The sequence below is a fragment of the Chaetura pelagica genome, unplaced genomic scaffold (genome assembly GCF_000747805.2).
Source record: "Chaetura pelagica isolate M959 unplaced genomic scaffold, ChaPel_1.0 scaffold382, whole genome shotgun sequence".
NCBI lineage: Eukaryota > Metazoa > Chordata > Aves > Apodiformes > Apodidae > Chaetura > Chaetura pelagica.
Window position 1 is genome coordinate 1,542,997 of NW_009952478.1, and position 22,080 is coordinate 1,565,076.

The 22,080-nt window shown below is 36.5% G+C and overlaps 1 protein-coding gene across 1 annotated transcript in view; it reads left to right on the top strand.

Moving 5' to 3' along the window:
* The window catches only part of HCN1 (hyperpolarization activated cyclic nucleotide-gated potassium channel 1), a gene marked incomplete at its 3' end in the record, with an annotated part of 218,924 nt that overhangs the window by 188,681 nt on the left and 8,163 nt on the right, over positions 1 to 22,080 (top strand). Inside the window, exon 8 of the mRNA XM_010008625.1 lies at positions 9,945 to 10,185. Within this exon, the coding sequence (XP_010006927.1) occupies positions 9,945 to 10,185 (241 nt within the window). The remainder of the gene's footprint in view (positions 1 to 9,944; positions 10,186 to 22,080) is intronic.

A 22,080-nucleotide genomic window follows, 5' to 3' on the forward strand; every position in this document is an offset into this window, starting at 1 on the left:
CATGCTTTTATCATCTGTCTGCTCTCACTACTAAGAGGAAGAGAAATGCTGTCAATATTACGTGTGGACAGCTTTGTATATAGCAGACCTTGAGAGGAGTTAAGAGGCAATGACATCTGCATAGAAGCAGAAATGGAGGTGTATGTAGCTTGCTTTGTCATTCTCTAACACCAGATACCTTCTTCATAATATTGATACTTACAGCAGTGGGACAAACTTAGAATGTGAGAAAGAGGTTAATACCCTTCCTGAGCAATTATTTAAGGTTCATGGCTGGCCTATTTTTAGGCCACCATGTGAGACGATGTTAGCTGAAAATAGATACAGATCATGTGTCCTTGCAGAGTATAGAACATCGGGACGTTTCATTTCCAAAGAACATAATTGGGACTGGGAGCAGAATCTTCTTTCCTCTCACCTTTTGCTTGTAGATTATAACTTTAGTTACACAAGCACAGCCTTTTACATTAATTATATTAACCTCTACATATTTAACTAAAACTACTTTAAAGTACAGTTCTACTGGACACATTAATTAGTTAAAATATGTGGGCTTTACATTAAATGTACAAATATGTACATTTGTAAGCATATACATATGTACATAAATTCATATGTGTGGGAAAGCATATATATGCATATATATACACACATACATAATCTATTAGGCACACGCACGTTTCCAAGATGTATTTGTGAAAAAAAAAAAAAATAAAATATTTCACTGATTTTTAATTTCACTTTGCAAAGTACTAAGAACATACATTGTGTTATGTGCTCCAATATAGTCTATGTTACTCACTATTACAGTGTATGTTAACATCTATTTCCTATGACATCAGTGTATGTTTATAATATATTACCTTGCAGGGCTCTTCTGTGATATAAAATCAATATAGATAAATATATTAATAAAAGTTGAGATTAAGGCATTGTCTTAAGACCATTTGAGAATCTTTCTCAATAAATTATGGGAACATATTTCTTACGGAAATAATGCTCATAGTTAATTCATTATGTGAGTAATGTAATTATGCTTAAATACTACTAATGTTTAAATAAATTTAAAACTTTGGGCAAGCAGACAAACTAAAATTGTTTTGAAAAAGATGCAAAAAAACTGCACTAGCTATGTGTCTCCATCCTGTGGCTGCCAGGTCTCATCCATAGATACTAATGGCAGTTCCCAAGTGCCCTACTGTCACAAGCCCCCCATGCTTTTAGGGCATATCTAGTCCTGGAAAAAAAGCACAGCACAAATGTTAAGGCCTTAGTGACTGCACAGAGAGAGCATGCATAGCATAATTACTAAATATAGGTGACAGAAGGCTACATGTATCTCCCCTGGTTTCTTGGGTTTTTTTGCATAGCTGTTTTATGCTTCGTGCTCCCTGGAACACAGATTTTCAGAATGTGCAAAAGCTGAGCGTGTCCTCTGCATCCTTGATCTGTCAAATCTTGAACATTATTTGGCTCCTAGTTGTAATATGACTTCTTTGTTACTCTAATACCATGCCATTATTAAGAGTGTCTAGCTGTTTAGAAGAGCGTGATGCATTTCTTTTACTCCAGCTGTTATTACTAACCCACATTGACTAGTCTACTCCTGCCAGTTTGCCTTATCTTTCCTCAGTATGATCTGCTGTCAAGGCTGTTCTGTTTGTCACCATGCCTTTTTGCACTCCTCAGAATTTATTCCGCTCTTTGCACCTCTCTTGCCATTTATGCATCCCTTTCCCCTGCAGCTACCAATATTAGTTAAAGTGGCACTCTCAGGCAAATTCTGTCTTCAGGACTGTCTGGCTGTCAGTCTACTAAGTTATTCCCTTCATCTTCATTTTTCTCATCCGATTATATATCTTCTGGAACCAGCCCTCCATGTCTCACCCTTATAGCTGAATATCATCCTCATGTATCACTGTAAAACTGGGCTCTAGAATCAGACATTTCAGTACTTTTCTGCTTCTGCACACACTTTGTCACAGCAGCCTAAATTTAGGTCATGAGCTCTTCATACTTGTATTGCAAGTCGCTACTCACAGTATAACATAACCGAGCCCTTGTGCCTGATCCCACTCCAGCACTCTTTTCAGTAGTTTCCTTTAGAAAATGGTCTCAAAATTAGCTTGTCCCAGTTCACATAGCAAAGTAGTGACGAAGGCAGATTCAGAATTAAAAAGGGATTGTGCAGCCTCCTTATTTTTCCTTTTATATTCTTCTGTTATGTATAGATGTGTAGATCTATAGCTGACATTGTAAATATTCTGACACACACATACAGACAGTCAGGATTTTGTCACACGGTTGTCTAAGAAATCTAAATAAATCTTATTGCTTACAAATGCTCTTTTTTGCCACTTTAAGATGTGGGTTATGCGTGATGTGGCAATGTTTAGATTTTGTGTATTAAACTTAAGAATTTACTCTTTCTCCCATGTTGTCACAAAGAGTAGGCCTTCACTGAATAGTTGCAAATCAAAATAGATTGAAACAAAAACATACTTGAAAACTCTGAACGTGTCAGTGTGGGTATTTCAAGCTTGGCTAACTGGGATTTATCCAGTATAACCAGTTAGATTTAACTGAAGTCACTTAATAATTTTATAGAGAAATTCTCTGAACCAATGGGCTTTTAACTCATAATAAGAAGTGTTAACCTAGCAATTAACAAGAGAACACTATTTTGTATCCAGAGCTCTTGGAGAGATTTAAAGTAACTCCATTAACAATTCACCACTGATTTTTAAATAACTGTTTTTCTGTTTGTCATTGTTACTGTGTCAGTAAACAATAGACATGAGTGTACACAAAGCTCATTCTCTTGAGCGCCACCTCCTTGCTGATTCAGCTGTTTTGGCCATTTAGGTTGCAGCACACAGGGGACTGGAAATGGGAAGAAGGCACAAAGAGGGAGGAATAGGGTGGCAGAAGGAATTTCTTGCCTATTGGAAAACTCACAATAAATTCTCCATGGAAGTGTTCCTAGCTTCACTTTCTGATCTTGATAAACAAGTCCAAATCAGAAATAAGGAAAATACAGAAATTTCTATCCAGGCCATAGCTTTCTATTTTTCCTAACGCATGTTGATTTTTTTTCCTGTCACTTTCATTGATTCGGTACTTTGCTTTAGCCCCTCCTCAGCCCCCTGCTAGCTTCAAACACAGGTTTTTTCCTCCATATTTTCCTCCATAACCTATTCTCTTCATGGCCTTCCTTTTCTTCAGCAAGAGAAACTGCATTGTCCCGGCACCACATACTGTTCTGCATTCTGACTAACATATTTTACACAACAAGGTGCCCAAATTAATGCATATTGCCCAATAACTCACACAAACGTAAGTGTAACTCATGCTGCCTTTGTGAATATCCCGTCTCCTCTTTTTCTTTCTCTCATGCTCATCTACTCTTCCTTAAAATCAGGTGAATCAAGCACTGTCTTGGGAGCAGCAGCAGTCTTTCCAGCACAATTCCAAAACAAGCCTTTTTTTTTTTCTTCTTCTTTTCCTGGCAATCAGGTGAAATCTCACTGACTTTGGTAAATATAAGTGGTACTTTTTATTCAGAAAAGCTGTAAGTAGCATTTGAGCTTGCTTGCTTTCTTTTGAAGGATATAGCAGAAAAAAAATGGCAGGTGTTACAGAAATCACATACAAGGACAACCAGAGATTGATTGGTATTAGCAAGTGGTATCGGTGGAGTTTCAGTACAACTGCTCAATAATTAATATGGTTTCCAGTATCACCCGATTACCAGATAGAGGAGGCAACTGGAAGCTCCAGAGAAAAAGCAATGCTAGAGCACATACTAATCTGTGATCAAGCAGACTAAAAAAGTTTTGTAATTATCAGCAAAACCAACTTTATACTGTTTTTTGGTCAATGTTTTAGAAAAAAATCAGATGTGCTTCATTCAGTTGTGCAACAAACATGATGACTAATTAATGCGGCTCTTCCAAGTACTAACGCAAGTTTCTGATATAGGTACCAATAGAGTCTGAATACCAATAGGATTTTGTAAACTTCACATTTCTTGTGTTCACCTTTCTACCACAATTTGACAATATGTGTGTTTAAATCTATAGACTCAGTGGCATGTTGGGACTTCAATCTTTAAAATGCTTTACTACACAAAGATTTCAGTTTTAAGTGCCCCCTGACCAATAAATTATTTAGTAAATACTGTAGTATTAGTCAGTATAACACTCAAGTGAATGCACACCTAAGTGGGAATGGAGATACTTGGTTACTCATGGACAGAAAACTGAAATAATGATTGTTAAATACATTTAAATATTGCAATTAATTTATTCAGTTAACAAAAGGGAATGGAATCCACAGCAGCTGCTCTATAATGCAGCACTAATTCCACATTACCTGCTGTAATGAACTGCATGTTTTTTTACTAAGAGCATTGGGGAAATGTGTTCAGCATTACCGTTCAGAAAGGGGAACCTGCAAGAAGCAGAGATTGGTTAAGTGGCCCAAACTTTAAGTATATGTCTGGATTATCAGGACTTCTTAGGCTTTTGAAATTACACTTGCTATCTCACAATTACAGACTGCCTTAAAACATTGCCTCTATCACTGTTCTCTTTTTGAGGATTCTCATCCTTTTCTCAGCTGGAAACCAAGCTTAAGAGGGAAATCTCAGACATTTCAGAATATTGAAGAAGATGAAAGTTAAATTTCCTCTAAAAATAACCCAGTTAAGGAATGGATGGACATTTGGGTGAACGAAAGGGTGGATATATAGTGTCTTTTTTACTTTCTTTTATTCTTTCCTTTATGCTTTTTTAATCTTTTAAATATAATGGAAGACCCGGATAAGAGAAGCATGAGATGCACAGAACTACTGTCCCTTTAAGCTCCATTAAATCAATTACCAAGCTGGGAAAAAAGATGGATATCCTTCATCAAACTGACTTTATTGGAGGTCTGGTTGAACCATATAGCCTCAAAGGGATTATTCTGTCTGCTTTTGAATTTAATGCAATAATAATTCTGAAGCATAAAAAATGCATATAAGGAGTTGAATAGAAAATTCTAATCAAGTAGGGAATGATAGAAAAGTATGCAGAAGGCCAATATTTAATCAATGAAGCCATGAAAATATAACTGGTCAAATCTATATTCCTTGCAAATGCTTAAAATCTTGCTTTATTTTAGGAGACAGCAATACTGGCTACCATATGTTCTCTTTAAGGCTGACTTGTCTTAAACTGAGTTAAAGAGAGCTAGACAGAATGCAAAAAAAGAATAATAATCTTGCTTCAACTCAGTCCTGGTAGAATCCAAGCAGGCAATTTCATTCATCATTTGGCTGGAAAGCGTACTTATTCCTACCTTCCTTTTACCTGCCTAAGCTTATCTCACAGCTGGCTGGAAAATTTTCTGCATCTAGACAGTGTGCAGATATACTGGAGGTCTTGGGAACTGGAGAGCTTTGAAAATGTAAATACACAGACTACTGACTGGTTTTCAAGGCAACTGAGATACATGGACTATGTTTGAGTTAGACATCAGTTTTCTCAGGTTTTGTGCTTTGTCTGTAGGTCAAACACATAGGCCATCTAAGATCAGAGCATTCTTGGGCTATAAAATACATAGCTACAGGGGCTAGATAGTGAGGTTTTCTGAAACACACTCACCCACAATATCCAGTTATGTTAACAGAATGGCAAAACATCAAAGTTCTGAAGAAGAGGAATGTAGTTTCTCAATGCAGCTTTAGACATAAATGATGTCCAAGAGGTACCCTATTTGTAAGTAAAATATAAGCACAGTCTCTGTGATAAATTGATCAACATTATTTAAAAAGAGAAAATCCTGGAAATGGCCGTCAGAGAGAAAAAAGCACAATAGTCATTATTACTTATATAAAAGCCTCTAAGCAAAATTTGTTTTAAAGTCATCCACTCTGTATAGATTACTAAACAGAATGCATCAAAGCAATTTAAACGATTTCAGATGCACCGGAAATGAAGAATATTGCATCCCATTGCCACATGTAGGTTTTCTGGCACTAAACAAGTTGTGAGCTAAGGATGTAGTCATTCTCTCAGTGGGGTGCTAATCCTAGTCCTCCTGATTGCCTGCTGTCTTAAAACCTGTGAGAACTTAATATCACTGAGATGCTTCCTTTCTGCCAAACTTGACTATAATTGACCATTGGGTTAAAAAATTACAGGAAATAATGAACACATACAGAATATGATTCCTTTAAGCTCAATTTAAGTGTATTTAACCTGCTCCAAATCTCTAAATATGAAATTTTCACCTATAGTTCTCTCTCAATCACTTGCTAGTAATTTTTCTTCCATGAGTTATTTCTAAGGGGAAGTGAAGGTGTGACCTTGAAGCCTCAGTAGTTAGAAAAACATTCCAGTGTCTTATCAGCCTAGCAAAACACACTGTTGCTGGTTAAAAGAAAGCTCACTGAAGGAAAAAAAAAAAAAAAAAATCAGCAAAAGGAAAACTGGCTTAATCCTGGCTCAAACCACGACAGTCATAAACAGACTTTGGTGGCCTATGCATAAGAAGGACATAGTCTGTAGGCAGAAGTAGTGCCTTTTATTAGCTCAATTGTATCAGTGGGCTAAGGCAATGAACCTTTCAGGCATACAAATATTTCAAGAACTTTGCTGTTTCTCTAACAACAGCTTTTTCCAGGAGGTCTAACTAAAAGCATTATATCAATCTAAAAATCTTCTCCTTGAGAAAAAGTACTAAAAACTCTTACAGATGCCATTGGAGAAGCTGGACACCACCATGCATCTGTCACAGCAAGGACAGCATTGCAGCAGTCTCTGTAAATGTGGTATATTATTGGAGCAATCCTCCAGATATACTGAACCCAGACAAAATTAAAATATCTCATTTTTTAACACTGGCTTGACAAAATAGCTAGGAATGCCAAGATGAGTTAAAAAAGCAGCCCACACTAGAAAGGGACAGGAGCCACTGTAATTATCTAACCAGTCTCTTACAAACCATCGCACCTCCTACCCAGCTCTTGTGTGGCAGACACCAATACTTGAATGCGATTAACACTTGATCCGGGTAAGTCTGAATCATTCTTGCCCTTTAAATACTTCAGCAATATAGTACACCCATAACATTTTCCTCAGGCTTCACTTGGTATTTTCTTCCTGTAGAGGTGAGGCAAAATCATTATTCTTTAATTTAATTAAGACACCTTATTGGGCATCATAGTCCAGTTCCAATCTGGCTCCAAATAATTACTTGAAGAAAATATGAGTGAAACATTTTTCTCTGCACAGAATGTAAACTTTTAATTTGACAGTTTTTTCTTTTGTTACTTTTCTTTTAAAAAACAGAACTGTTTCTCCTTGTACTTTTGGAGTTACATAAAACATGTTCATAATCTTTCTGGTTCTTTCTCCCCAAGATGATATTTAAAGTAATACATGAAAATCTGAAATTGCAGCACTGGCTGTGATTAAGACTCAGGGAAATGTATTTTACTTGCTCTGAATGAACTCAGATTTAAGTAAAAGAACACTTCAAAGAAAAACAAGGCACTTAAAAGTGACAGATTTCTTTCTCCCGTAGTAATTTTCCACCTTTTAATGTCTTAAAGAAGGCAAGTTTTTGCTTCAGCATAAACTTTTACAGAAAACTAATGATGTAACAGCTGAAATTACCACAGCAGGTGGTTTTTGTAGCTATGTTGGAACCTTCATTAGGCAACTCAGGCTGAGCAGGTAATGTGTGTGTATGCATGAGCATATCCAGATATAAATTGCATATCAAGAGAGAAAGGTGGGCAGAAGATGGAGCCGTAAGAGGACATGACATTCCAAGGGTGAAGACCCTGCAACAAGGGATTGTTTTATTGGGTTTCTCAAGAAGAGATTAATTTCTTTCTGGTTGGGCAGGCCTTGCTCTCTGCAGAGAAGTCATGCAGGTCTGAATGCTCCCCTCTGTCTGTATCATGCCCTTCTGTGATGCTATTAAGATCCATTTTCCCAATTTTCCTTTGTTTTGCATCATCTGCCCTATTTCTCAGCTTTTACTCCAGACATGTTTACTCCAGATTTTGTTCTCCTGTGCTCTCACTTTCAGGATTTTCAGTATCTCAATCTGTTTTTAAAGCCAACCTTCCTGCCTTTTTTTTTCCCTTTCTTTTAGGTTTTTGTGTTCCTCCACGCAGGTCTATTTTACTCTTTCTTCCTGATCATGACTGGAGTTGAACTTTCCATTCTCTCAGCCTATTCTGCGCTTTCCCACCAGCTTCTATATAATTTCCAGTCAATTTTTCCTCTCTTTTGTAATTTCCTTTCTCTGCCTCCTGGGCATGCAAGAAAAGCTATTCAATTTCAGAAACAGAAAACAAGCAGCAAGTCTACTGAAAAGTCCCTGAGCAAGGCAAGAAAAGTAATAGTTACTGCCAGCTTTCCAGCACCAGCTTTGACTGCAGCAGCACAGTCTCATACATGAGGATGTTATCTGGGACTCCTCACATGATGCCACCAGACTATAAGCTGAGGGAGCAGAGAATTATTCTCCCTTGGGAGGGAGGTGATGGTTGAAGCTTTACTGGGAAATGGAGCATTTGACTTAGAAGGAAAACAGGCTTTTCGTCATTGTTTAGAAAGACAATCAACTGCAATATATATTTTTAATATGTGTTCCTTCATACAGAAAACACTTGAAGGGTTAGCTTGGGATTACTCCTCTTGACTTCAAGAATCAGCAGGATTCACTGATCTTGGATGCCAATGACATCTCTCTGGTTGTTCACTCTCTGTAATGCTATTGCTTGCAATGATTTTTGGATTCAGACAAGCAGTACATCATCTTGCATCAAATTTTCCATGTGTTTTTACAAACATGGCTAGTTTGTGAGGGTTCTCTTAAGTTATGATTTGGATGTCATGTATGTAGATAGTATTGTCCCACAGTGTTGCACCAGCAGTGTCCATATCTGCTTCCACTGTGAGTCATAGGCAGACTGCACTTCCTTTCTATAAGTAGGAGTCTCCCAGTCATTACAAATCTCAGTGCTCTTTTCCTCTCATCTTTTTTGTTTGCACTCCTGTATTTCTATACATTTCAAGTTCATGCAACCATGAAGAAATCTGCTCTTCGTCTCACATCTGTGTCTTCCTGTCTTAATCCATCCCGTTTATACTTAGCCATGGAGTCCATACATGATTCAGTGTTTCAGGCACATCAAAACTCCCACAAGACATGGAAGTTATGGCAATCAAAGAGGATAGATAGAGTGAGGCAGTACAGTGAAAAGTTGTGGAAGAGGAGTCTTGTTTGATTTCCATTGCTTATAAATTATTCTCAGATAAAATGTTCTTGGTGGAATCATATCCCCACTGAACTCAACTGAAGTTTAGTATTGGACTTCAAAGATGTACCATTTTGCTCTTCATTCAGTCAATCTTTAACCTCATAATTCTAGAATTCAGTCTGCATTAAATTATAATTATATAAATATCTATGTATTTAATAACTTCTTGGTTCATTCTGGTAGAGGAAAAGAGGAGGGGGAAAAAGGCTTAGGTAGTGTTTATGTAAGTACATAGATGTCATGCTGGTGAGACGACGGTTAAAGATAATTGCTGCACTACCTGTTGTTAAGAGTCATTGTTTATTTCTACTTAGAGATACTTTTATTTCCACCTTGCCATTATATAATGACACTTTCTTGCAGAATTTTTAAAAGGTATAAAAAGTCTATCCTAGGAGTAGCACCAGGAAGTAAGTTTGCCCTGTTTTTCCTTTCTTTAATTGAAAATAAGTCATTACTAGAGATAACAGCTTTCTGCTACCCAAGTGCCTGGGGAGACATTTTGTTACACAATATAAAGAACTTATTTGTGAAGAAAGCAGAAAGTCTTTTTTTCCATGTCCATCAAGTTGTATGCATTTGCTGACCATTATTATCATTATGTTTCCTTCCCATGTAGGAGATTGTCAACTTCAACTGTCGGAAGCTGGTAGCTACAATGCCTCTTTTTGCTAATGCAGACCCAAATTTTGTGACTGCCATGCTAAGCAAGCTGCGATTTGAGGTGTTTCAACCTGGAGATTATATTATCAGAGAAGGCGCTGTGGGTAAAAAGATGTATTTCATTCAGCACGGTGTTGCTGGTGTCATCACTAAATCCAACAAGGAACTGAAGCTGACAGATGGCTCTTACTTCGGTGGTGAGTAGGAAAAAAGGAATTGTAACATTGGAATTAATGTACTAGAACAAAACATGTTCAGAATCAGACACACAAAGACATCAGAATAACCTACGAAGTGTCTTTTCCAACTGCAGTGAAAAATGCATATTTCTGAGTAAGACGTTCAAAGTCAGTTTGCTGTTGTGAGGATAGCTAATGAAGATGCAGGATGATCTTCCCGCATTTTGAAGTTCCTTTAAATTAAGAGCACTATTATTAATAGGACAGTATTTAAAGAAAAGTATAATAATTTGCATAGTAATATTTTAGCTTTTTTAAAGATAAAATAAACAGAATCCATTTTCTTTGAAAAAGGATATAATTTTTGAGAAATAAATGTAAAGTATTTTTAAAAAGTAAAAATCACTGTAAATCATTATTTATATGGAACATTTTGGTGTTCATGAATATTTCAAGTTGTCACTAGTGCTTTTCGTGGAATTGTAGCACACAGCAGTGTTTATCCTTCCAGTCTATACTGTAAGAAACTGTACTCCATATCTGACTATATAGGTTTGTAACAAATGTATATTAATAAAAAACAGACAATAATTCTGAAGAAAAATAGGTTTCCATTTAGATGAATGCATCTGAATATTTATAGCTGGATGAAAGTAGTATCATTATTTATTTTTTTTTACATATAATAATTGACCCATATGAAAATGTTCTTCCTTGTGACTATAAATTGTCTTTGTACAATATAATAGGTGTCTGTTTCCGTGAGTAGCAGCAAGGCTGGTTTCCAAAAGCTGATTGAACATTTGCGTGTACTGCTGTTTTCCATGAGTTACAGTTAGTTGGTCATTGTATACATTTTCTGTTGAACCCCATGAATTATCCCCAAATGAAGTCAAATGCTTCTCAGAAAATGTCCAATTGAAAGTCTGATTGGTAGTATTTAGCTGATACAAGGAAGCGGGAAGCTTAGAAAAGTCAGCTGGGCTCAGTGTTTGAGTTGGGCTACAGAGTTACTTAACTAATCCCATTTTAGGATGATGTGCTAAAGCAACTCGTACTGATCTGGCCAGCAGGCCTTGTCATTCTGCAGCAGCCTCTGCAAGGTGATTTGAACCAGTATTTGTGGAAGCACTTCAGTAAAGAGATCTTGTACTTATCCCATGGGCTTAAACTGTAGACACTGAAGACAGGAGATTAAGAAGAGAGAAAAGGTAAATGCTGAGGATAGAGAAACAGAGCAACCTTGGTCTTCATGTTCTCTATGCTTACCAGTGCCCCAGTTCATGAAAATGAGTTTGCAAGAGCCTGTGTGCTGAATCTGACCATAATACTCCTCTGAACCAGGAGAGGATCAGAGGAGATTGCACATAAAAGTATTTTACATAACTGTCAGCCATAACTGTTGCAGTGCAGACAACTCCTTTAGCTCATCCTGTTCATCCACTACCCTTCTTCGCAGGAATGAAGACAAAAAAAAATAAGCTATTTGCCACATCCAGGCCCTTCATCAACTTCATAACAAAGCAGTATTGCTCATCCCAACTGCAGCTGGAATGGGACTAGGGGTGCAAAAAATGCAAATGCATCCAAAGCCTAACAGCTCCTGGGAAAAAGGGGAGTAATAGGTGCTGCTGGATGTAGCCTGGCGATGAGAGACAAGGAGAGGAAAGGAGAGGAAGATCAAGCACAGGCAGAGGGAACTTAAGAAGGAGAGTGCCCTAAGATCCAATGTGTTGTGATTCGCTAATGTTTTAACAAAATACCATATAGCATTGTGATTTCCCAGAGGGGAATTTCAGACCCTGCATAAGAACAGCCTATTTGACTTCAGCTGAAAACAGAGGAACCAAGCTGGACATCAGATAGATGTAAAATTGAAAAGGTTTGACTTGTCACAGCGGAAAAAAAATAAATCTAATATTCTCCCTCTTTGGAGAAGACATTCTTTGCCTCAAATATGTGTCAGAATCCGTGTAGAACATCCAGACCAAAGCAAGAAATGTTTCACAGCAGAACAATAACAAGCTGAAGAATAAGCCTGTGTTCAAATCCCAAGAAAAGTAACTCTTGTTCCAGTGGAAACATGCAAAATGTCTCTGAGGCTGAGATACTGTTTAAGAAGTGGCAACTTATAAATTCAACTTCAATTGTATAGCTCCCAGGTCTGACACAATAAATCAATATCAGTGATTGGGCTTTCACAAGCAAGGGAAGGATACACTGATGGGAGGAGTGTGCCATACCTGGATGGACCCTTTTTCAATATAGAAATGTCTTTTGCATTGGAAGTTACCAGCCCTAGCTCAGAGGTGCTAGGTGTTTGATGTCAGGTATGTCCTAGAGCTAAGTTTCCTGGCAGCCCTGGCTCTAGGGAGACTGGGAAGGAAGTCCTGGAGAGGCAGGCTTACCTGCAGGACTCAGGGAGGGTTTCACCAACATCCTGCCTTGGATTTGGAAAACATTTATCAAACTTACAATATCAAAAATGTTTCGGTACTGACAACATTGTATTATTGAAAAGCTTCTGACAACCTGAAGCTTTTGGAGAACTGGAGGTTAGTGTGAAACTGAGATTTAAGAAGAACCAAAGCAATGTCATCAGTATTTGGAAGAGGCTTGAATGAACTGTTGGAAGAGCCTGGAAAACCAAACTTGCAGTAATAATGAGAGGAAATAGCTGGAGGTTTGGATACTGAGATGCTGTTGAACATTTACATTTTCTTGCTTGATCTTTGCTCATAATTAAAATACAAGCTTCCCTATTAATCTGGGTGTTATAAGTCTCACATGAAGCTTCATAAACCTTAAAATTGCTTGGAAATTCTTCTTGAAAAAGAATATGCCTGTCAGTGGAAGAGATTAATAAAACTACAGTTCACCTCTGTTATTTGTTGATTTGTGAGGGAGGTGCAGAGTGATGATTCTAGAGGACACTCTAGAGACCTAGGCTTGATTGAGGTCTGCCACTTTCTTTATCCATTCTCACTGGTTTCTCCTTTCAGGAGGGAAGGAGTTGATATGAAACAGTAACCACAGACTTCTTGCTTGTTTTCCGGTATTTCAGTGGGAAAAGCATCCTATCCCTTAACCCTTATGTGCGTTCATAAATAAAATTTTCTTAAACTTTGTGTGCAGGAACATTACTTAGCTTAGCAGCTAATTTTCATCCCAAATAGTTTTTTTTCAGACTGCTGATTGAACAGTGTTATCATGCTGTGTATTGACTCCAAGTTGTTTCATAAAGATTCAGAACAGTATGATTTCCTTTCCTTTTACTGGCATTTAAAGAAAACAGTAACTTTTTTTGGCTAAATTTAGAATACCTGTACTCAAATGGTGTTCTTGTATGAGTTCTTTACAAAGGACAGGAATTCAGCAACGCTGAATACAAGAAGTTAGTACTTACGATGTTTTATAATTGGGGAGGGACATGTAGTGCTAGGACAAGCGGTAATAGCTTTAAACTGTAAGAGGGTATATTAAGATTAGACTTTAAGAAGAAAACCTTCACTATGAGGGTTGTGAGACACTGGAACAAGTTGCTCAGAGAAGTTGTGGATGCCTCATCCCTGAAAGTGTTCAAGGACAGGTTGGATGACGCTTTGAGCAACATAGCCTAGTAGGAGGTATCAGTGCCCATGGCAGGGGGGTTCGAGCTAGATGACCTTTAAGGTCCCTTCCAGCCCAAACCATTCTGTGATTCTATTAATTATATAGTTATTTCTGTGTCAGTGAAATTACGAAAGCCACAGTTAGGATTTTTGAGGAAATACAGCAATACTATTTTTTTCCTAAAATGTATATGATATTTTTTTTTTATTTCTAGCTTAACATGTTCCCCTTCATTTCTAAAATTTCTTCCAGTTCCCCATCAGTAGGAGTGGATTTTCAGCAAAGCAGTAAATGCATCTTTTCTCATTGTAAATAAACAAGAAATGAATCCCACTGAAACTGACAGGTTTTGTATAAAGGGAAACAAGATTTCTCCCAATGGAAATGATGACCTTCTCCTTCTAGTTGCTTCTGTAGGATGAGCCAGGACAATAAAATATAAATTAAGAAGACCATGACAGAGTGGATGGTTAGGGCTATGTTAACACATAGTACAAAACCATAGGGGAGCTCAGAAGAGTGTGAGTGGTGAGATGGAGGTCAACAGAGAGAGGACTGTGTGAGCAGGAGTCAGGTTGTGAGTAGTACAAAGAAATAGGAGAGAAAGGGTCTGCGAGTGCAGTGGAATGTCATGGGCATGATATTCATGAGAAAGGGAAAAATATGCAAGGAGCAGCAGCACGTCTGAACAAGACTGAAGCAACCTTCAAAAGCTGGAAAGGGAGTGGGAAGGTGTTTACACCTATCCCTTTTGGACAGCAAGTAGAAAAACCTGACTACATGTGTTTGCAGCTAAGCTGAGTTGCAAGCTTCAGATGAGAGCACACTTGAATCCAGTCTTTTTGGAGAATAAGAATCAGAAGACAAGTGAAAATTTTCAACAAATGGTATCTTAAGGATGTTGTGGCTTACTTTTTTTTTTTTTTGGTCCATGATTTTGAGTGTCTGCAGTTTACAACAGGGAAAATACAGGGTCTTTGGTTGTACACAGCAGTGAAGAATGAGATCTCCCCAATTATTGTGTCTGTCTCAGTGAATATTTTTGTATTTAAAACCTCAGTAGTTCAAACTCATTTATGCTATAATCCCAGTAGTGAATGATAGGAAAGAAATTGCCAGGTTTCAGTTCTACTAAGCTCTCCCTCTGAATGCCAAGCGATTGTTAGAAATTACTCAAAGGCTTCTTGTGATAGGAGGAGCTACTGAACAGATTGCCTGTTTCTTCCTCTCTAGAAAATTAAAATTGGTAAAAAGCAAAGATTCTGAAGATGAAGCACAAGAGTCTTAAGACTTTTGCCTGTAGAAAAGCATGGCTGATAACTTACTTAAGCTTAACAGAGTAGAGATAGTAATGTATTTTATGAGGCTAATACTAATCAAAATGACATATACCAGTATACATTGGTATAAACTGGTGTAATACCACTGCTATGAGGAAATTCTAATTTTTCCTGGACTGCAAGCTCCTGTTTGAGGAACAAGGGAGAAAAGCAACATCTTACCATTTCATAACTTATCTCAGGTTGTTACCCCTGCAAACATGACAGTTAAAGCTGTGCCAAAGCTACCGCAGAACAGGCTGATTAGTGGGAGTGGTTTTGTGATACTGTGTTCCTACGCCAGCTGCCAGGTCCGTGGAGTCAGAGGAAATTCTCTGGGACTGCAGTCCTGATCCTGTGCTTAACCAGTGTGTTACGAGTGGGGCTCATGTGCATATAAAGAGGAAAAAAAAAATACTAGGAATCCAGCACTGCCCAAGCAGTAAGGCTCAGCACAACTTACTAAAAGAAAGATTTCTTGGAACACATACAGGACTCTTCTATTACTTCATTTGCTTTCTTGCCAGTAGTCAGAGGACTGATTGTTTGCTGGGGTCTCATCTTACTCTTGCTGTAGTCACTGGCAAAATTCCTCTCAACCTCAAAGGACATAAGACTTGTGTTCCTCCTGTCTTTTCCTTTCTCCATCTGTTTTCCCACCTGTGTTTACACAGGCTTTCCTCCATTCAGCAACCAAGAGGTATGTTCTAGGATGTAACAACCCCTTGTCTCTGCTTTTAACAGATACTATGTTACAGCTGAAGGAATGCCAATATTGCTACGGAAATCCAAACTGAGTGGGTAGGAAGTGTAGTTATATTTTTGAATTATGTTTGAGGGCTCCATGTTTTCATTGTGTTTTCAGTTGGAGTTTTCTAGCTCCAGTAGGTAAGTGTGCAATGGTATCAAGTTTGTAATGTGTCCACTGCAGTTCCCCCACCCCATTGCTTTTTCTGCTCTTTTTCACCATTGAGAATCTCAATGGTATCATGTCACTTGGGGCCATTCAGTAAATCCATTTGTAGACTAAGTAAACTCATATTGCGGAAAAACAATTTTCTGATAGCTTCCAGAACTGGATGTGATTTTTTGAAACTCTTTTTATGATACATACATACAGCAGTTGCTTTCTGTGGGTATGAATATGAAAATGTAATGTTCTGCCTTTTACTTTGTACTAAGAGACATATACATGTTTTTTAGTACTTATTCAAAGGCAGGTATCACTACCTGTGCTGAATATGGTAAGTGCTCTAGCAAAATTATACACAAATTAGATTCTCATCCCCATCTTCCCATAATATGTCTCAGAGACATATTATGGCATCTTTTTTTGTTTGTTTTTTACCGCATGTAGTTCATGGAGTACTTTAGATTTTTTAAATGTTTTATTTTGCTTAAATTATATAATACTGTTTTAACAGGTATCCTTCCACATTTGAAATTCTAATAAATTTTATCTTGCATTTGCTGCAGCTTGTAGAAGGCCAATTAGACAGAACTTCTTTGACCTACCTATTATTTATGGAGCTTTTCCCTATTTCAGAACAGCAACTGTCAGTATCTTTTAGACAACTGCAGCGGAAAGTAATACCATGGGAAATGTTGAGTCACTTTAGATTATATTTTGCCACTTTTTTTTTTTTTTTTCTCCCTGATTACTCAGGATCTTAAGCCTAGTTATGCTTCTGTATACGGATTGTTTTACATGGAAGCTTAGTACCCCAGAAGTTAATAATTTTAAATTTAATACGCATCTTATATAAAAAGCTTCTTAAAAAGCAAAATACATCTAATTTTTAAAATAGAAACCATCTAGGAAATTACAACAAAATCAGGAATGTCTGGAACAACCTCTGATGTTTTCCTTCTTTGCATAAAGATTTCAAATAATGACAAAAATATAGTATTTTGAACTGGAATAGAGTTAGTAGCTCATATCTAATTTATCAAATACTGTCTCCATTGAAATGAATCTTCCATGTGGGCACCTAAATATCATGACTATGAAAAAGTAACTCTGCATATAAATATTAACAGGACTTAACAATCTATTTGTTATTAATTCTTTTTTAGTTTTTTTTTTGAGGGGAGAGGAATTGATATTCCATAATGTAGCAGTTCTAGTTGGAAGCAAAAGAAGCAAGTATGAAATTATCATTTCCAATCTACTAAAAGTATCGCCCTGTCATCAGAGCATGACAGATTGTGTTTATTATCCCCTTCTCCTTTGGTAGCTGACCAAGTAAGACTATACTAAAAAGAAAAATCATGTCTGCACACTCAGTAAAAGCTAAGAGTGATTGCTTGATAATGTGTCATCACTGTCAGACAAAACTTTAACTACTGAAAGACGTTACTTCCTAGAGAGTGATAGTAAGATATTAACCTGAATACGCTTCTTAAACAGTCTCCCTGATTACTCAGTAGATACTTCCTTTTGATAGACTGCTTTTGAAGATTTGTGGTGTAATACTGATTATAATAGAGAAGGTGTTGTTAAAGTTCCTGACTGCTCACTGCTTTACACCTGAGCAATGTGATATGACAAACAGTTTTACATTTAGCAAAAATGCTGCATATAGCTACTCTTTATGCAAGGCAGTAGTGAGCTAAGTCTCTCAGTATTCATACTCAAATCCAAATAATTAATTTTAAGCAGCTTCCTTGAGGTATGATTGCAATTGAATGCTATAAGGGAGCAGGATCTCCAGATCTCCATGTCATCACATTCCTAAAATGCTTTTCAGGTTTAAAATTTTTATCTAAAAGTATATGATCTGCAAGACTGGTCTGCCATTTTGAGAATACATTTCCTCATGCTATAGCATAATTTCTTATTCTGCATTGTGGTGTTCTTATGACACCATGTTTTATATAGAAAGTACCATGACATCAGAATAACTCACTAGTCAGGCAGAATATTTTTTTTTTTAAGACTAAGAGACTTTTTAAGAAACTAAAATGCAAATAGCTTACCCTGTGATGTACAAAGGTAGAAGTGGGTTTGGTTTTAGGAGTTTTATTGGTTAGAAAATGTTAAATCAATAATGCTATCCAAATAAAATATTTTTCAAACCAAATTCTAATTCTGTGAATTCATGAACAGGATAAAATCTTAATTTAGACTTTATGCATAAAAGAACTAAACACAAGCAAAATATCAGGTCAGCATTACTTGGAAATTTGAGATGGCTAGCAGATAAACCAGAAGATTTTGCAAGTACCTTCAGTTTTATACAGTAGAATTTAAATATTTGAATTTAGATTAAATATTTAATCTAAATATTTAATTCAGGACTGACAGACTCTGACAATTTGTTTAATAATGTAATAGGTGCAATATTTTTACAGTCCACTTAAATTCAAGTTTAATAGTTTAATTTGTAACTGTTATTCTTTGCCAGACTCAAGATGACAAGAACGTAACTCTGAATACGTAAGGAACGAAGTGGCTATTTTCAACAGGGAGTAGGCATTCATGTGAAAAGTAGGCATAAATTCATTACACAAAATCACTTTTGACCTTTGACCCAAACAGTATGAAAGCTACATCTGTACTTAGGCACATAATCACAGAATCTAACCAATATTTTTATTTTAAAAAATAAAATAAAACTAGTATCAGTTAAATTATGACCTTTTACAAGATAGTAAATAAACTACCTCAATCTCCTGTAGTAGAAAGAACAGTTCATTAAAGATTAAAGTAAATAAAAATGTAAGGATGTTCTGTTATAAATAGCAATGAAGATAAAACGAGGATTCACATTTCTGTTTTATATAAGAATCCTCAAACAGAGCTTTCTCAGAAGAGTTTGAGTTAACAACAGAAAATAGACAGGCTGGAAGAATGTCACTGGCCTCTGTTTGCTCTGTCATGAAAACTTGGCCACACCTATTCAGACAATAAAAAGAAAAGACAGGTTAGGACAACCTGACACAAAATGTCTCTGGAAGGATAATATGCCAGTTTTTATAAAGGCAGTTGTATTCTAACCATGTTTAGCTGTCTTTCTTGATGTAAAAATAATTGTGGCTAGCAACATTTCTGAAAAATATTATACTGTCAATATATATTAAGCATATTACATTGAAATGTGCTTAGTAGTGTATGAGCATTAACTTTACAGGAATACGATGACTTAAAAACATGCAGCTATATATCAGTCTTGTCAAAAATTACAGAAGTTATTAGAGAATGGCTAGAATAGATTGGCTTGAATAAATTGCCTTGAAAATTAATACATGCTCAAAATGTCTTTTTCTGTATCGACATTACTTACATCAAAGTAGATAGTATTCTAAAGGCTCTGCCTAATTTTATTAATAAATTTCACATGGAAATAATAAGAGGTCTGCTCTGAAAAAGTCTCCAAAACATCCAAATTAGCAGCATGTTATCACACTGCTTTTCTCAGAGCTGCTATAAAGTAGTGTATTCATCTTTATTCAATGAAATGGGCTGATAAGAGCAAGAGTTGTTTCAAGAAGCAAGCATTTCATAGGTAGGTGTCACAAAATACAACTGAGAGCAAAGTAAAATAAGGACCATATTTTCAGGCTCTAAATAAATATGAAACAATGATAAATAAATATTAAATCCTTTTTTGAAGATATTCCTCTGTCAATGCTTTCAAAGTTTGAGCTAATGAAAGTTAGGCAGGTTTTTTTTTGAAAAAAAATGTTTTGCCTCCAGGAATTTTGTGCTATCTCAAATGAAATAAAAATACCTCTCTCTGCCAATAGAAATGCTGTTAGGAAAAAAAAGGGCTAGAACCTCTCTAATAAGACCATTTACTATACCAAACATTTGGCAAATATATATGTGTGTATATATATATGTATATTCAATAAGCAAATGAAGGCTTGGGCAGGAGACCTTTAGGGCAGTGCGTAATGGAAAGAAATATAGCAAAAGAACTAATCATCTTCCACAGATCAGGAAACTGGCTATAGAATTCCCATTACGGGTACCTGTCTCCAGCTGCTTTTAGTCTGTTTTGAAGGTTCCTTCTTGTCACAGCATGGCTTTGGAGACAAACTCTTCTTTTTTCAAATGGGGGGATTGTGTCCCAAGGATCACATTCTGAATGAAAGGGACTAGTAAATAATTGTTTGTGGAGGGTGCCAGTATCCCTTATAATCTGCTGCTTTTTCCTACTGACCAAGAATACTAAATCCTTTATTATTACTACTGGCTTTTTCACTGTAGCATCATATCATACTGAAACACAGAAGCAAATACTATTTTCAGTCCCCAATGCATTATCTTCCTTTCTTCAGATATATGACATGATGTATATGGAACATCTTCATGATAGAAAAATTATCTAATCTGATAAAGGTGCTGGCAGTCATGAACAGATATTTGCAAGCAAAACTCATGTTCTGGGTACATTTAAACTAGGTTTAGGCAAATAGATTTAAAAAATGACAGGAGACTGAAACTGAGGCATTGAGGAAGTTGGTCTGGACTTTTAATTGTAATTGGCTATTTTCAGTCCCTCTTCAAAATAGTAACTACTTGGCAGTGTACCCAGGCCTCCTTCATTAATTTTCTCTCTGGTCAATGAACCCAGATATCTGAAAGCAACTCTAAAGGCTATTGGTTTTGGCATTTTTTTAAACAAAGAGGTCAAACAGGCAGCATCTGTTATTTTTCACTCCAGCAAACTCAAACTGTCTTGTCTGTAATCTATGCTTAGCGTAAATGAGGTGAGAAAAGGTGTAGGTTTTGCTTAGCTTTTCTTCTGGACAGTCCACATTACAAACTTAACTGTAAAATGCAGTAATTATTTCCCTTCTCCTTGCTCCTTACTGAGCAGTGACTTTATTTTACAGTTTTATAGATATGGGACTGAGTTCGCCATTAAACATTACTCAAGCCTTTTCATTTCCATCCGTTCCATAGATCTAGATTTGAAGGATGATACTTCCTTTGATTTTTTCCTCCACAATGCTTAATAATGTAAATAACGTTTTCCAAAACAACTGTGAATTATCATTATTATTGTTATTACTGTTGCTATTGTTATTATTATTATTATGTAGAAAATAGATTACTAAAACCCATTTAGTTGATGCAAGCTACAATCTAGCCATAAGAGCTGGTGCTTGTCTTTCTAGTATCTATAACAAAAAGCAATGTACCTGTGTGTTTCTGCTTTTGTGCAGTAGTCATAATGTATTGAAAAAGAATACTTCAGAAGTCAGGAAAAAAAGTAGGTACATGATTTGATGTTTTCTAGAGTTTAACACAGAAAAAGGAGACAGAAATGCTGAAGTATATTTTAAAGAAATCACATTTTTTATCATATGAAGCAGCTTCTCCCTCTGTGTATTAGAGAAGGTTAAGTCAACATGGAACTGGGAACTCACTCAGTTTCTGAAAGAATGGAGTGCCTAGAAGCTTACTCTTTCTTTTTTAATTGCTTGAAGTTTATAAATTCCTTTCCTAAAGAAGAAAAATGTCACATTACTTCTTGTAAAGCTGGGAGGAGTGCCCCAAGCTGAAGGTTCATTCCTGTGACTGGTGCTCCAAAAAAAATGTCCATTAGCTAGTTTCTGGTCTGTGGACAACTTTGGTAGCTTGAGGGAAATCCAGAACTTTTCATCTTTGCACTGTGACATAAAGTTGTTGTTATGTAGAGCTATTTAGAAAAGAAGAATAACCTAAATCTGGTAGTTCTAGGAAACTTAATCTAAAGACTTAGAAGATGGGTGGATGGAAAGATCTTTTGTACCTCTAAGTTTTTTCAATAATAGTGTAGGAACTCTTTGCTCTCTGTAAAATGAACAATATTCTGATCCACTGTCCTGCTCTCATAAAACACTCCCAAATGCATTACACTGGCAGCCCTGAGCCTTTCAATTGCTTTGATTTTCCAACTTGCTTATGCTACTGAAAGTAACCAGATGGTCTGAAGAGCTGCTTTCCCATTTGCACAGCAACGTATATGCCTAGTCAAGATGAAACAAG